Source organism: Mercenaria mercenaria, chromosome 9, assembly GCF_021730395.1.
Source record: "Mercenaria mercenaria strain notata chromosome 9, MADL_Memer_1, whole genome shotgun sequence".
Taxonomy (NCBI): Eukaryota; Metazoa; Mollusca; class Bivalvia; order Venerida; family Veneridae; genus Mercenaria; species Mercenaria mercenaria.
Genome location: NC_069369.1, coordinates 71,846,527 through 71,863,564, shown reverse-complemented (window position 1 = coordinate 71,863,564; position 17,038 = coordinate 71,846,527). Strand labels below are relative to the sequence as shown.

At 34.2% G+C, this 17,038-nt stretch overlaps 1 protein-coding gene across 2 annotated transcripts in view; it reads left to right on the top strand.

The window, feature by feature from the left end:
* Window positions 1–4,447: 4,447 nt before the first annotated feature.
* LOC123547431 (rhotekin-like) overlaps window positions 4,448–17,038 on the top strand; it is a 36,438-nt gene continuing 23,847 nt past the window's right edge. Inside the window, exon 1 of one of the 2 annotated variants that reach the window (XM_045334537.2) lies at window positions 4,448–6,427. In XM_045334537.2, the coding sequence (XP_045190472.1) occupies window positions 6,383–6,427 (45 nt within the window). In that variant the 5' untranslated portion in view covers window positions 4,448–6,382. Of the gene's footprint in view, window positions 6,428–15,129; window positions 16,351–17,038 lie in introns of those variants that run through there. The other variant, XM_045334536.2, reaches the window with a different exon arrangement.

The window sequence follows — 17,038 nt, the reverse complement described above, 5'->3', positions numbered from 1 at the left end:
TTTCGTCACAACGTTAACTTTTTGCATGAAGGCACTTTACTCGCGAACCACTCCACCCAGGACCTTAAAACTTCACATGCTGATAGTACTTATTGAGTACACGACTCCTACTGACTTTGGGGTTACCAGGTCACAGGGGCCAACGTTAACTTTTTGCATGAAGGCACTTTACTCGCGTACCACTGCACCCAGGACCTTCAAACTTCACATGCTGATAGTACTTATTGAGTACCCGACTCCTTTTGACTCTGGGGTCACCTGGTCAAAGGTCAATGTCACAGGGGCCAATGTTAACTTTTTGCATGAAGGCACTTTACTCACGAACCACTGCACTCAGGACCTTCAAACTTCACATGCTGATAGTACTTATTGAGTACACGACCCCTATTGACTCTGGGGTCACCATGTCAAAGGTCAAGGTCACCAGGTCAAAGGTCAAGGCGCTGCGGGGACATTTGTCCCCATTAGGCCTAAAAAAAAAATATGTTTGTTTCCTGTAACCCGACCGACCGTAAGTTTTTACCGCCGACCGCAATTTTTTTATGGGCTGAAATTCGAGATTCTGATCATATCTTTATTGATTATAGCGATAATTTAGTTGCACCCGACCTCGTCGCGCATAGTCACGAACGTTCCTGGTTCTGTCGACATGAAACAACATGGCGAAAAGCCTGTTTGTCGGTAGACTCGAGGTTCCGGGTTTTCACCCGCGAAAATCGAGAAGTTTTCTTTGATACATATCGAGTTCAAAAGTTCTGCCCCTAGTCAATCAAAATCTCGGTGAATTTCAATACTGTTCGCCGCAACAAGCGGAAGTATGGCAGTAGGCGGAGCGTCATATACTAATTAGCTACTGACAGATGTCAATCACGCCACGCGCCGACTGACACCTGGTTATCTCGCGGTTTGTATTTAGTACTTCATTATGAAAGGTGTTTATTGATCAAGGTGTAAACGTTAATTGATAAACAATTCGTAGAAGAGCAGTCTATTATCATGTTTGTACCACTTGTTCAGGGTCACGCTGTCGGTTGCACTTGAGCCATTTGCGACAAAAGATTAATTGTGGCCCCGAAAATCTCTAATTGGCAAAAACGGCCCGAAGCTATGTCTGTCTGCAAATCTATGAACTTTGCCTGTTACACAATGTTTACTGAACGAAAGGAATCAGTGTAGAAAAAAAACTTGTATGAACAACATCTGTTATTGAAAGGCGGGAGCAAATTTTCAACAATTTTATTTGATTAGTAATTTAATTTATACAGGCCTCGACCTTAGCGGTGGACCGTTGGACCGACGCAACCAAAATCGGCAGGTCCACTATCAAAAGTTGGGTAGACCGACGGTCAACCAATTTTCAGTCACGGTCTGCAAATAAAATAAAACCCTTAAAAGTGGAAAAATAGGGGTGATGGGGGGTGGGGGATCGTACCCATATCGGCGAATTCACAAAACGAAAGTTGATTTTGCCTTAGTACGGCATTCTACAGTTATAAGCATTGGCGAGTTAAAGTCAGGATAGCACGAATGGACTACTCCACCGATCGGGTGAGTGGTTTTTACGTGGTAACTTTACCAAATTGAGTAATTACATCAGGCAAAATTACCTGGATTGACTGGAATTTACCCGCGAATCGTAAAAATATCAAAACGTCATGCTGGTAATTTTCCATTCCACAAGCACGTGCGCCCTATCGTAATACTTAATTTACATCGCAGTTACTTTTGACACAAAAAACGCGCAAAGTGCATTCATTTTTTAATATATTCGCTTCAGATATTCAACACCGCTTGAGAACTAATACAGTTTGAATTCTATAACAATTTTAATAAGATATCGACAGGAATGTAGGCAAAATTCTTTTAAAACGATCAGATTTTCATATAATGTTTTGTAAAATTTTAAACAGCGCGATCTTGATTATTTATTTCCTTTTTAAAGTAAATAAACGGTACATACTATGGTAATAAAATTCAGACTTTTGACCAGAAAGTACAAAAAACACAATTAAAAAATCTTAAATAATGAAAAAGCGGCAGCAATTTAAATACATGGAGTAAAACGATTTTTTTGGCAAACAGATTTCTGTTAGCACGGCAGAATAGGTTACGTGACCTCATGAACGTAAATAGAAATATGGTTTTAAAATGAGGCAGTATGATGTCGTTGCGATTTTTAGTAAGTTTTAAATGAGTCTTCGTACATATATTTTTTGACACAACACTTTGTTAGATATTCTTCTCAAACAATAATGTAAATTTCTTGAGGGCAAATAGGTCAGTATCGTTCACGATCTGACACATTTACATGTCAGTTTATTCGGGATATTGCACATTCGCTTTTTAAAAAATTAAAGAAAAACTTTTTTACTGATTTCTTCTCAACAATTAAAGGAATCGAGAAAGTACGATCAGACAGTGATGTGTCACATGGCGCGAAAACATGACGTAATGCAATGACAATCTCGTGGAAACTATACCGCTTTGATCTCCACTGCAGATGCCACAATATCCGACACACTTCTTTTAGCTCTTTGAGGGGGTGTTAATTGATGATGAAAACGAGGCCAATTACTTAGTTTATCATCAGAATGATTACCGATAATTGTTGATGTTTTTTTTTTTTTCACTTTCAACACTGGTGCTGATTGTGTCCATATTTTGGGACACTTTTCAAAATAATTATTTTTCCAGATAACAGATTGCTACAGTCTTCCATTTTTAATTATTTAGAAATAAGTCCTGTTTCTTTGAGTCATATGAAGTTATGACGTCTACAGCATCACAATTTATGAGATAGAATTGGAGGTCCACTAAAGTCTGAGCAGGTCTACTAGATTTTAGCAGTTGGTGAACCTGCTGGCAACTGCTGAAGAAAGTTAAGGTTGAGGCCTGATTAGGCAGTTAATTGGCGATAATAAGGTTACTAAACACTGAAATGTTCTGACACCTACTAAAAAAAATTAAAAAAAAAAAAAAAATTCCCTACCTACCGACCCCCATTTTTTTCAGCATGTTACAGGAAACAAACATATTTTTTTTTATGCCTTAGCGACAGCTCTTGTTTATTATTGGCTGTAGGGAAAAACCGAGACCACTTTTCTGTAGTACAACATGGATGGTACATCCAATTTTTAAATGTATTTTGACATAACTTTACCTGGTAAGAATTTTTTTGTGGACTTAAAAAATTTTTGGGGGGAATTTCTTCTTTTTGTTGTTCCTGTCTTTTGGGCTTCAACAGTCATGTTCTTTAAATTTTGCTCCCATCCTGTGATGTAACCCTTCGGGCTTATATTGCCCCGCTTGGCGGCGCTCTTGTTACCGGTATGATGCATAACTCTACCTGCAATATTTTCAGAATTCTGCCCCTTTTGAACTAAAGTTCTTGCTTTACTTTCTCTTGATTGTACATTACTGAGATTTAAATGGGTAACTGCTTGCAGTATTTCCAGAGTTATGTCCCTTTTAACTTTGAAACTTTGGTTATATTTTCATTGGTGTTTGGTACCCAGTTTAGCGAGAAAAACAATCCCCCTTACTTTACCTGTCAGCACACCAAAAAGGGCCTGTCAGTACACCAAATAGAGCCAACCATTTCCTAACAGGAAAACTACTTTTCTTTGGCTGATTGTTCCTTTGTTTTACCAGACTGAAGGCCAGACACTTTTTGCAAACTTTGCATAATTTAATTTTGTCTGTTTACTGTACCAGAACATGTTGAAGCACACAGAGAGGGGAATGAAACAGAAGCTGTTCTGCCACAAATGTAATAAATAAAATGATTTATTCCTATGGATATAGGCAACATGTGTCTTTGTAACACTTTACCAAGTGTCTGGCAAACTTCAGACCTTGCACCTGTCTCCATTATAACCAGGTTATTCATGTATATACAGACCACTTTAGATGTTTCAAAATACAGTAGAGTTACACATTTGAGGTTTTTCAAGTTGAAAAGTGAGTAAAATACAAATTGTTTAAATTTTAAAACCATAAAAATCCAGCAGATGTTCTGTGTGGATTTTATTAGATATGTATGATACCCCTGTTTCTTTTAAATCTTTGACAGATGATTTAACAGTTGTAAATTCATACTATTAAAATCCATTGCAGTCAAATCTGAAATTCTGTTGCCAGACCTGTAAAAAGAAAACATTTTGAATACAATAATTGGATTTGTGGCATCAAAGTTGTAACATCTGAAGTTCATAAATTGAGGTTGGAACTGCAAGCTGTCACTGGAATATGTTAGAAAAATCATTTGAATTAAAGAAATAAAAGAGTATCTCATATTTCTGTCCAGGGACTAGATGTTAAAAGCAATTGAGAAAGATGATACATAGTTGTGAGCATGGTTGTTTTGTAGAGAATTGATTTTTGTTTTCTGGTCTAGGAGAGTTATAGCAGATACATGAGCCTTCATTGGAACCGTTCTTGGCTATACTTCATTGATTTTCACATGGAAATAACAACAGATGTCTGTGTAAAAGACAGAAATTAGGGGCTGTTGCCCTATTCCCGTTGAAGGGTTTCTTTGTGGACTTAATCTTATGATATAAACATGATAAATGGATGTATATGGTTTTTTACACACATATGGGCTTACAAATGAAGGGGTTTTTTTTTAAGATGTACTAGTATTGTGAATGGATATCTTTTTCAGAAATATTAGTTGGTTGTAATACTAGTACTTAGGTACGTTTACACAAGAGGAAATTATTTAGGGTATGAAGCGAAAACAGGCATTTAAGGATCTAAAAAAAATTTACAGAAAAATTTTCCCTCATTTCTGATTCGCTTTAATATTGATCTTTCTGTGTGCATGACAAATTAGACTTACAAAGAATTACCGAGAAAAAAGCAGACACTCTGTTGATGAGATATACATGACAAAATTCTATTGCAAGAAGAAATCATGAATTTTCATGAAAAGGAATAGAATCGTGGGAGCGGCATTTACACCATATCTTACAACAAGCACTTTGGGAAAAGTTACATCAGACGTTCCTTGTTTTTTTGGTGGAATAATCAGAGGAGAGATTAAAATCACAGGATGTACATGAAGCGTGGCTTTTGTATGTCTGATTCATAAAACATAATTGGCAACGATCACGACATTAAATGTGTTTTTGACATGAAAATGGTAGAAGGTCGTAGGTAAATTACATGACATGGCTATGGGAGTTATCTAGAGTATTGTGAAATTGCGAATACATGTACATGCATGTTAAATGCATTGATAACATGGTTTCACTTTGTGTTTTTTTGTTGCATTAATTTACGGTGAGTGTCTATAAAGGACAAAATGGATGTTACTCATAATGGGAAATGTTGTTGTAAAAATCGTTTGATAACACAAAATTAATTGAAAGAAAAGTAGACAGTTTGTCTCAAAGAGGCTGAAGATTATTCACCTGACTCGTTTTATAACGATCAAGGAATTTTCGTAATTTATACAGTATAATATCCGAGACATGAATATTTTACAATGCATTTTCATTCATAAAGCAAAACAGCTGACTACAGTATGTCTTGAAGTCATCAGGATATTTTATTTCACCAAGTACATTTTACATGCTTAATGCCACATGCAAACACATGTGCTCACCTTTTTTCTTAGCACTCTCATGATATATATGCTACAAGTATAAGAGAATGGGATCTAAATTCACAGGGAATCTTATTGTGTGTAAAAATTCTTACTTTGTCTACATTCATAATTTATGTTGTAATTGACCTGAAAGATAGATGCAGAGAAAAACCTGTTTAAATGAACTTCTACTGGATTAATGAAGTTCCTTGAAACTAATAATTCAGAAGAAATTACTTAATCTTTAGACAAGGTACTTAAGATGTTGAAAGTTGTGGTTAGTTTTGACAAATTATGCTATCAAAAACATAAAACAGTACTTCAGTATACTAGTAAGTACAAAGGTCAGTTTTTTCCTTGGTAAAAATTTTTTAATTGACTCTTGACTTTGTCGGATGTTTAAGAGTGGTGTAGGTTGTCATAACGAGGATATAATTGTTTCTATATTTATTATAATAACGGTTATTGCCATCTATAATGTGAGCTTTTGTGTGGCTGTATTGCATACACATGGGAATTTTGAAGAAATGGAATTTATTGGTGTTATGAACTTATGAATATTTTAGTAGAAAGAGGGCATAGTAATTTACTAATAGGATAATGCACTATAAGTAAGCTGTATGAGTGGAAAATAAAGTTCATGTGAAAATATATGTGGGATGTACTGATAATAAAATAGGTGTACACTGAGAATAGTTTACAGTCTGAAGTTACATAATCGACGATTTTACCAGATTGTATAAAATTGTGAAAATTTTGGAAAAATTAGTGTGGTGAACCTGTTACAGTATGGCGCAGGTGGATAGAGAGCCCCCGGATAAAAGCAAACCTGAGGTTGGTATACATTCTTTGAAATATATATATGTTAGTAGATCAAAGAAAAATCAAATGTAATCATATGCCATGTCGTGTTTTTTTGTGTCTGTGCATATTTATGTTTTCTGATCTTTTGCAGTAGATCTCATGCATCCACTAAGTGCAAGCTGAAATTTTTCATGCCATTAGCATTATCATTTTAGATAAAATTATGCATTTTACAATCATTCACATTATTATCATGGTTATCATATTTTGGTGGGAAATTATTGTTAATGCCAAGGGAGAAAACTCCTACTGTCATAGTAAATTTCTGTAAAAAGTAGTTCATTCATGCCTTGAGATGAGTATAAAACTACATAGATAGTTCTGTTTTTCAACTGAAGATCACTGGGGTCATGTACATGTACAATCTTCACTTGTACATTTTTAGCTCGACTATTCGAAGAATAGTCTAGCTATTCTACTCACCCTGGCGTCGCCATCGCCGTCAGCGTCGGTGTCACACCTTGGTTAAGTTTTTGCATGTAAGTACATACAGCTATTATTTAAAGGCATATAGCTTTGAAACTTATTTTTTTCTTTTTCTAGGTCAATTACCAACCTCACTGGGTCAAGTTCCATAACTCTGACATGTATTTTGAGCAAATTATGCCCCCTTTTGGACTTAGAAAATTCTGGTTAAAGTTTTACAAGCAAGTTACTATCTCCAAAACTAATGCAGATATTGAATTGAAACTTCACAGGTGCCTTCGGGGTTATAAAACTAGTTGATAACACCAAGTCCCATAACTCTGACCTTCATTTTGGCCAAATTATGCCCCCTTTTGGACTTAAAAAATTATGGTTAAAGTTTTGCGTGCAAGTACATACAACTATTACTAAAAGGCATATAGATTTGAAACTTATTTTTTCTTTTTCTAGGTCAACTAGCAACCTCACTGGGTCAAGTTCCATAACTCTGACATGTATTTTGAGCAAATTATGCCCTCTTTTGGACTTGGAAAATTCTGGTTAAAGTTTTACATGCAAGTTACTATCTCCAAAACTAATGCAGATATTGAATTGAAACTTCACATGTGCCTTCGGGGTTATAAAACTAGTTGATGGCAGCAAGTCCCATAACTCTGATTTGCATTTTCGTCAAATTATGTCCCCTTTTGAACTTAAAACTCTTTTGATATTTAACATTTTGGGTAATATTTTCCTGCTTCTGGGACAATATTTCGAATAGTCCAGCTTGGCTGTCTTACGGACAGCTCTTGTTATGTATAAAACCGATTTGCACTTACCCACATTGGTTCGAGCTCTTCCTGTGAGCAATGCATTTAGTTGGCTTACAGAAGGTCAATGGTTCTGCCAGAGATGAAATAATTCAAGAAGGGGCACCTGGGGTCTTCCAGCACCATAATAAACTGGAATGTCGCCATATGACTTAGCTATATAATTGTGTCAGTGTGGCATTAAACCAAAAAAAAAATAAAAAATAAATAAACTGATTTGTGAAAGAAAAAAAGGAAGTTAAAGGGAAAGGCAATGTTGTTCTTATATTAAATTTCTTGAACCATTTAAAGAAGTGAAAGAATTTTCAAAATTGGCTTAAAAATGAGAAAGTTATGAGCATTTATAGGCCTAACTAAACTAAAGGAACCAGTGTGGGAGCCATCTGGTCTAGTCGCGTAATGGCTGCCAGGTATTTGAACACTAATTTTTCACTTGGCATGGCAACAGAGATCTAAATTGAGGCTAGTTTTTGTTTACATTTCATTGTGGATGTATTGTTGACATTTTGGCAGGAAAAATGGGAGAGCAGGTTGTATTTGGTGAAGTCAAGCTCCATTTTAGTATGAGTAGTACTTTCAGGTCACAGCAGTGTGATTTTGATGTCAGTTTACAGTAAGTAAATGTGACCAGAGAAATCTTTCTTAGAAGATACATGACCCCTACTTTTCTCTTCATTTTATGTCAGTTTTATCATAACTCTTTAAAATGAGGTAAGGATTTGTTCTCTGAAATGGGTCTAGCTATGTTTGGTAGCTCTTTGAAAAAGGTCAGTTTTATATAGAATATATAGGGGAAACTATTTAGGCTATTGTGTCCTATAAGAAAATGTGGGCAAAAAATGAGATTTGTCCAGTTATTGATATAAATGAACTAGTTTGGTCAGATTTTGGTAAAAAATGAGCATTTCATTGAAATTTTGCTGCAAAAATTGGTAAAAACCGAAAAAATCACATTTTCACTGTCTTGGGGGTATTTTTTTAAAAAAAATGCAAATTTGCTCTCTAAATTATGCCCATCTATACCTTTCAGATGGGACATTTGGTATATTTCAAAGTGTTAATGTGTAATTTGCTTGCAAATTTTGGTGAAAGTTTATGAAATAGGGCAAAAACCAGCTCTGGCTACAAGAACTGGTTAAAAATTATGTCGCGACATCAGTTTTGAAGGAAAATTGGCGCAGGGACACGCGTTACTGAAAATGCCATAAAACCTGGAAAACTGATTTAATCAAGCTGAAACTTGGTATTTTTCATGCAGATGTGTTACTGGTACTATACAAATGAAATTGAGACTGTTACAGAAAAACAGTTTTTCTTATAGGCCTAACTAAACTAAAGGAACCAGCGTGGGAGCCATCTGGTCTAGTCGCGTAATGGCTGCCAGGTATTTGAACACTAATTTTTCACTTGGCATGGCAACAGAGATCTAAATTGAGGCTAGTTTTTGTTTACATTTCATTGTGGATGTATTGTTGACATTTTGGCAGGAAAAATGGGACAGCAGGTTGTATTTGGTGAAGTCAAGCTCCATTTTAGTATGAGTAGTACTTTCAGGTCACAGCAGTGTGATTTTGATGTCAGTTTACAGTAAGTAAATGTGACCAGAGAAATCTTTCTTAGAAGATACATGACCCCTACTTTTCTCTTCATTTTATATCAGTTTTATCATAACTCTTTAAAATGAGGTAAGGATTTGTTCTCTGAAATGGGTCTAGCTATGTTTGGTAGCTCTTTGAAAAAGGTCAGTTTTATATAGAATATATAGGGGAAACTATTTAGGCTATTGTGACCTTAAATATTTGATCAAATTGGTGGCCATTTTGTTTCCATAGCAACAAAAATCAAAATGTTGGATTTATTAAATTTCTAGCAACATATCTGAACTTTATTTACTATTTCTGTAAAACAATTTTTCTACCTTTTCAAGCTATAATGAAAGAAATTACCATGATTTACATCTGACACTCAAGAAACATATGAAATTAATCTATTTGAAAGGTTATTTGTTGCCTCCATGATCAGCCATTTTCTTAAATTTCAAACTGCCATATCTTTTTCAATAGTTATCCGATTTTAAAAATTCTTTCAGCGTTATGAAAGGCTTGAGAATGGCTGTCATATCAAATTAACTTATTTTCAGGCTTTCCTTGCCCTTTAAAGAAATGTTCACAGAGACCTAGTAATTTCAAAGACAATTAATGGCCTTATTTATTTGCATTATTAAGATAAAAAGACATCTCTTTGTTTATCACCCTGCTTAGGAAATGAAGAGTGCTGGCCCAGGTGGTTAAATATCCAAGCAAACCATGGTAAATCAGATGATAAACCACAAGAGGGACTTAGAAGTCTTGTATATTTTGTTTCTAACATTCTCATTTGAACAAAATGATAGAAATTAGGTTGAACTTTTGCTGCAATGGTGTCATTTATTGAATGTCATGTGGCTATTTAAATCATTAATACATCATAATTAATGTCGTAATGTTCTCTCAACACTCCAGTCCCAAACAGTTGTTTATTGCAGAATATACTATGCCTGACTTCCATCTTTTTTATTTGACAAAAAAATTGGAGCCGCATTAGAATGATGTTTACACTTATAGCAATATTGATGATTTCGGTTTCTGGTGTTGAATCAGCAAAAATAAAACTATTATGGACAACACTGAGTCTACAGTAAACACATAAATGTCAAATATTTTTAATTTTACAGTGGGTTATTCATTCTCTAATGTCAACAATAGATTATATGGTCATTGGGTGCAAACAGTACTGCCCTACCGGCATACTATTGGTGTATTTTATATCGTATTTCAAGATGAACACGATTTCTATCCTTGTATATCAGTCACATGTGCGTTAGCATTGTCTGTCGGTATTGTCAGGCTAACTAACATCTTATCGACTCGTCAAGGTAGGGGTCATAAGTCAACGATTTTGTTAAAACGGGAACAAAATACTGTACAAAGAGTCATTAGTATATTAATGGGGTGGAGTGAATGAGTAATGGGTGTTTTAATTATATGATGGATTTTGCTAATTAAGGAATATTAGAATTGAAGACAAAACTTTCTGTCCTCTTACAGTTGTTTGATTTTTGTTTAAGAAAACTTATGTAATTTGATTGTGCAAGAACTTTATGTTGTTTTTAGGGATTGAAATGATAAACAAAAATAAAAGGTAATTGCGGACATCTCGAACATCTGTTTGGAGGACTATCCTCTAAGCACTATTACTGCATTTTCATGCTGGTAGCAAGTGCATGTTCTGTGTGGGAAGTTGTGTGATAATTGGTCCAAATTGATTCAGTTATATGAGTAATGCTACTGCAGATAGACTAAGGAGAGTAGTTTATTGGAAGTAAAGTTGGGACTTGTATTTCAAGATCTTTTAAAGGGCTAGAATAGAATGCCCTCCAAGTTAACTGGGCAGGAGTAGTGCAAACAGACTGTGACTCGGGGCTATTTCGATCCTTTGGCTTGTCGACTAGGTTTTCTATTAGCGTTTTACAAAAGACAGTGTTCAAAGTAGATCATCCTCCACTTCAGATCCATGTGTGGAAGTAGTTGTTTGCTTTTGGAGAACAAGTTGGTACTGGCGCAGATCTGCTGGCTTTCTATAGTTTTCAGCTAAGGATTTTCTGAGAAAAAATCGACAAGAATCTCTTGTATGTAGGAAACGGGTTCACTTGTAGTTATGCAGGGCAAGAAACATGCAAATTATTTTGACTTTATAAAACAATGGCAATGATTTAAGGAAGAAAGATGATTTTATTATACCCTAACAAAATGCATATTGATATTAGACCACAGAACTTTCAAATTAAATTCTTACAGGGTGAGAACACTTGATTATGTGAGCATTGAACACATGTAAAAGTGAATTGAAATTGATGAAAACAGTAATTACCAGAGCAGCTGCTTGCCATAGTAAATCAAGCACAGCCAAGCATGGAAGCTGCTACTGCTGTGTAAATCAAGTGTGCCCTGTTTATTGATTGGTCCATTTTATTAATAGGTGATGCTGGGAAAATTTTCGAACACAAAGACACATGTGTTTATAGTTTCATTTGATAATAATTTGTAATTTGATTTCAAGGGTATTTTATTGATTAAGATATGTTGAAACACATGATATTGGAGTTTAAATAAATGATAAATTTTTGTAGAATAGATAACGTACTGCAAATGTTTGAATTTTTTGAAAATGGTGAAATGGATATTTGATTTGAATGGAATTCTGTGAGGAATGCATATTTATAACTTAACAGAAAAATTGTTTTGGGTGCTCACGGTTGTGTTGATTGATTAATCTGATTTCCAGTATTATGGCAAAGACTGATTGATGATAAGTAATCTTACAATGATTGATACTGTTCTAAAAATAGCATCCTCTTCAGGTAGTCTAAAACCGAAATTTCTTCTCAGATTGATTGAAAAAGTTTTATTCTTGATAGGATGATGGTGATTGTGTTAAGGTATAGCTGACAGATTTTAATCAGTTGGATGTACGTGATTAATGACCTGGATACATGTAGACAGGTTTACTGTCATTATTATGTAGTTTTATTTGAAATTTGTCATCAGTTATAAAATTTTAGTCTGGACAGTTATCAATACCAGATCAAAATGATGATAAAAACCTCCATTTTAATATTGACCACCAAAGAGCTGTTTAATATTGTGTGTGAAGATTGGACCGATAAAAAATTCATTAAGTGACAAGAGTTTTCATAAAGTGGATGTATTTTTTACAAGGAAAATTTTGTGTAAATTTGATGAAAATTTTGGAGGCAATCTGTGTGGTAAATTTGATTCATAGCAAAAAATACTAAAAGTGAAGGAAAAATTTTGTGCTGTTACAAAAATATTGTGTTGAAAATACTGAAGTTCAGGTTGAAAACTAAAAGATGCAAAAAAATTGAAGTTCAAATATATGCGGGTGTGCAGAGAAATCTTTCTTCCTTTGAACATACCTTGATGTACTTAAAATTCTTACATTTATTCAGAAAAAAGCCCATTTTAAAATTTGATGCTGATGTATAACAGGCCTTAGGTAATAAAAAGTAGGACAACATCTCTTTTCATCTGTGTCTGGTTCATGAATATGAATTTTGAATATTTAATGAGTTGCTTTCACCTTGATAAATCAGATTAGTCATAAATTTTGATAGAAAAAGTCTTGTTGGGCTTTTATCTTTCAGTAAGAGGATTTGAATATTTGCCAATCAATCAGGTTTCAGTTGGAATTAGTTTTTGTTTTCAGTGCATATGATTTTTAGCTTTTCACCTGTGAGGTGCTTGGAAGTGGTGTATCTTTTTTCTGGGAGAAACTCCTGGCACATGGTGTCTGGAAATAGTGTCAGAGTTATGTCAGAGTTCTGGAATTAAATATTTGGTGGATAGAAAATGGTGTCAATACCGTAGTTAACCCTTACCCTGCTTAATTTCTATAATGAACTTGTCAATCGTTTAGTTTTGGACAGTGCTATTTACTGTTAAAAGGTGTGCTAACCAAAAAGTTACTGACTGAATGGCAAACAGTTCAGATCTTGATCAGACTGCATAGATATACAGGCTGATCATGATCTATACTGGTAGCAAAAGCAGATTTGTGTCCAGCAGGATAAGGGTTAATGCAATATTTCAGATTTTAGTTGTTTAATTTCGGATTACTTTTTGTGGCTGTGGTAATAAATTATGTCTTTAGATGACTTATAATTATGTTCCCTGCTGTGATAAGTTAGTAGTACATGATTGTGTAATAAGTGAATTATTGACTTCTTTATTCTATGTTGTGCTAATTGCTTTCTTAATGGATGTTAAAAGAACTAGGGACTAATATGATATATTGATAAGATAATTTGATCTTTTTAGGCTATTATTGTAGCTCTGCAAAGGAATTCTTTGATGTTTTGACTTTTTAAAAAAAAACATTTGTTTGTTAATTAGTTTAGGAAAGTTGGAACTAAAAGTACTAAATATTTAGGGAAGTGTGTTAGTTGAGCACTTGTATTGTATAACTGGATCACTCAGTAGGTAACTGCAAGAAAGTATTGATATTTTATTTACAGGCAGATCATTGTCGGATGTGTGTTCATGATCCATACAGGTTATAAATAATAAATATGTTTATATGTATCTGCTAATGCCACATTATCTTAATTGATTAGTAGAGGGTAATTTTACATTATACTAAAATCTTAAGATGATCTCCATATTAAACTTAATGCCCATAAAATCTGACTGACAAAGGAAGAAAACTTAAGGTCTTGACATAACACTGACATTAATGGCCTTGAAGGTATAAATAATTTTGACTTGATAATGATTTTATTACCATTTTAAAAGTCAACCTTTTATATTCTCTAGCGGAAGGAAGAACTTTAACAGTCATGTTAGAGAACATGTTATGATTTGGTGTGAATCATTTAGATAGGAGAAAAAGTTTAATGTAGGTAATCTTGTCCAGTGTCCAAATAAGGCAAACAAGATAGAATTTGTTTTATGTACAAAATTATAGCAATAACTAAGTTGTGGGTCAGAAATTTCCAACAGAAAATAATTATCATGAAAACGTATATAAGGCACTCATTGTAATACCTTAACCACCTTGGTGGCATTTGCATTAAACAGGATCTTTTTCGTCTGACCATTATGGCAATGGATACTGTTTTATTAAAGTTGTAGAACTTGTTTCAAAATTGACACTAAAAAAAAAATGAGTAATGCTCTGCAAAATATTCGGGGGACCTCTGTGGCCGAGTGGTTAAGGTCCCTGACTTCAAATCACTTGCCCCTCATCGTTGTGGGTTCAAGCGTCACTCGGGGCATTGAATTCTTCATGAGAGGAAGCCATCCAGCTGGCTTACTGAAGGTTGGTGGTTCTACCCAGGTCCCGGCTTGTGATGAAATAATGCACAGAGGGCAGTGGCACCTGGGGTCTTTAATTAAGCTCCTAAATGAAGGATAAACACATTGTAATCTTTATTCAGTATTTTAAATACATGTATCGTTTATCAGCATTTGTCGAAGATTGCACTGCTGTTTCATATGCACAAGACAACATACTTACACCTCTTTTATTTGCATTGGGATGTTTTAGATTTATACTTTTATTTCCTTTGCCTTCATGTCCTGGTTTCAGAATTTGGGTTCAAACATTATATTTGCTATTGCCTAAATGAGTTGTCAGGATTTAGATTTTACGTCCTTTGACACCTTAAGCGGCAACTTGTATTCTAATCTCATATAAGCCTGCAGTGAAAGGCAAATTTAATATAAAGATTTAAACGTTTTCATAGATTATGTGACCGGATTTTGAAATCCACTCTTCTAAAATGTTACATTATATTATTTAAATGGCAAATATTAAACTGTCTAGATTGAAGCTGTGCTTTATGAAATATTCATGGAAATAGTAAAAATGTGTTAGTTGGGTAAATTTCTTTAATTTTCAGAACTAGTGGATTTCCATTTGTCAAAAATTTAAAGGAAAATGGACTTAGTTTTATGGTTAAAATGACAAATTTAAATTGATGTTGTTGTTGTTTTTTCAACCGAGTAAACAAATTACATTGTGCAAAAATGGCTCAGTTTTAATGGCGGGATTTACTTTCCAGTACATTAAGCAAGTAGAAATAATATTGAAATGGTCTAGGTTGCAACTGGTTATTGTTGTACATGTTTATTTTCATTTCAAGGTGTGTTAGTTTAAAAGGTGCAATCGTGTGACCAGTTTTGTGAATGAAATAAATTGCAAGTGCCCGAGGGCCAAGAGCGGTCACTTAAACTGTCATCATAGTACATTAAAATGGCAAAAAATTTCTTTGAAACATGCTAGTATTGCCCCCCTGTAAAATTTTACTACAGTTACGACTGTTATTTTTAGAAAAAAATTAATTAGCGGATAAATGACATGAGCGAGACAGCTTGAATTTGACTTGTTAACATCAGTTTTTCGGAAGTAAACGAAATTGACTGTTTTTAAAGATATTTCTAATTGACTGTTTTTAAAGATATTTCTTTGCATTATCACATTTAAATTTCATTGTCAACTAATTAATATACATACATTGTTCATTTTATGTGTAATACTAGTACTATTGAATCATTATTTAATTACTCCGAGAGATAATGTATAACTTTTAATCGGGAACATCAACAAAGTGTTAATTTGTTCAAATATTGTGTCATGGGAACATTACTGTCCAAATTGAATTAATGAATAATAGATGACTTGAGATGAAAGGACGGTCTTATATTTACCTACGATTTACGTGGATAACACTGGCTCGGACGAAGTGTGGAAAAACTGATAACGTTTGACAATCGGTTTAATAGTATCGTCAAACATTTTCATTTCACTGTTGTTTAGTCGAGACGTACTGTTATCATTACTTTCGATGTGTACATGGATGTATGATATCGCTAACCGTGTGTGTCAAACCGTACAATTTGGTTTTGGATATCATTTATGAATGAAATCAGACTTTTCTGTACTATTTTGAATACGAAAACGAGGATAAAAACTGATTATTTTAAATAAGTTGAGATTCAGGATAAGGATTTGTTTGTATGGAGAATGTGTAAACTGTGATATAGGAATAAATTATGTATGGAAATTACATGACAAGTATTTAATATTGCTGAAATTGAGGTAATTTCTTGTATAAATGGATGAGTAATGCTTTTTTTAGGCAGAGGGAATTCTGCTTCGAATCTATTGGCAGTTTATAATTTGACTTTTCTTCAATACAAAATGTAGGTTTTTGTAGAGTTTAATGTTTACATTCTTAAGAGCATAGGTACTACCAAAAAAAGGCATTGTGTGTGATTCATAGTTAAAGTTGCAAGACCGTCCTTGTAGATGCTGTTATTAGCTTCTGTATCATATGGCATTGTGTAAGAAGGAAATTGCAGTAATTTGAGGGTAGATCTTTTCAGTAATCTTAGGGTTATGATTGTCTTCCATGTATTTTGCAGGGACAAAAGTATTTTCCAGGGACAAAATTCTATGATTCATATAATTCTAGCTTAAGTAGTATGTTATTATTTAGAAATTATGTGTCTCGCATCTAGTTCAGAATCAGGAAAGAGACAATTAGTAAAAGCATCAAAGCAACTCCAGACTAATAGTAGCCTAATCAACATTCTTGTGGCAGATTTTCTGGTCTTGTTTTGTTGGCAGCTAGAGATGGTTAGTTATTGTTTTTTCTAATGCATTTTGGCCAGGATTCGTTAGCAGGTGGTTTCAATGACTGAACTGTCCTCATTTTTGACATGGTTGTTGTTCCATAGTTGTGATTACCTGTAGATGTAGTTCATGCCCGGTATTTTGGAAGGAA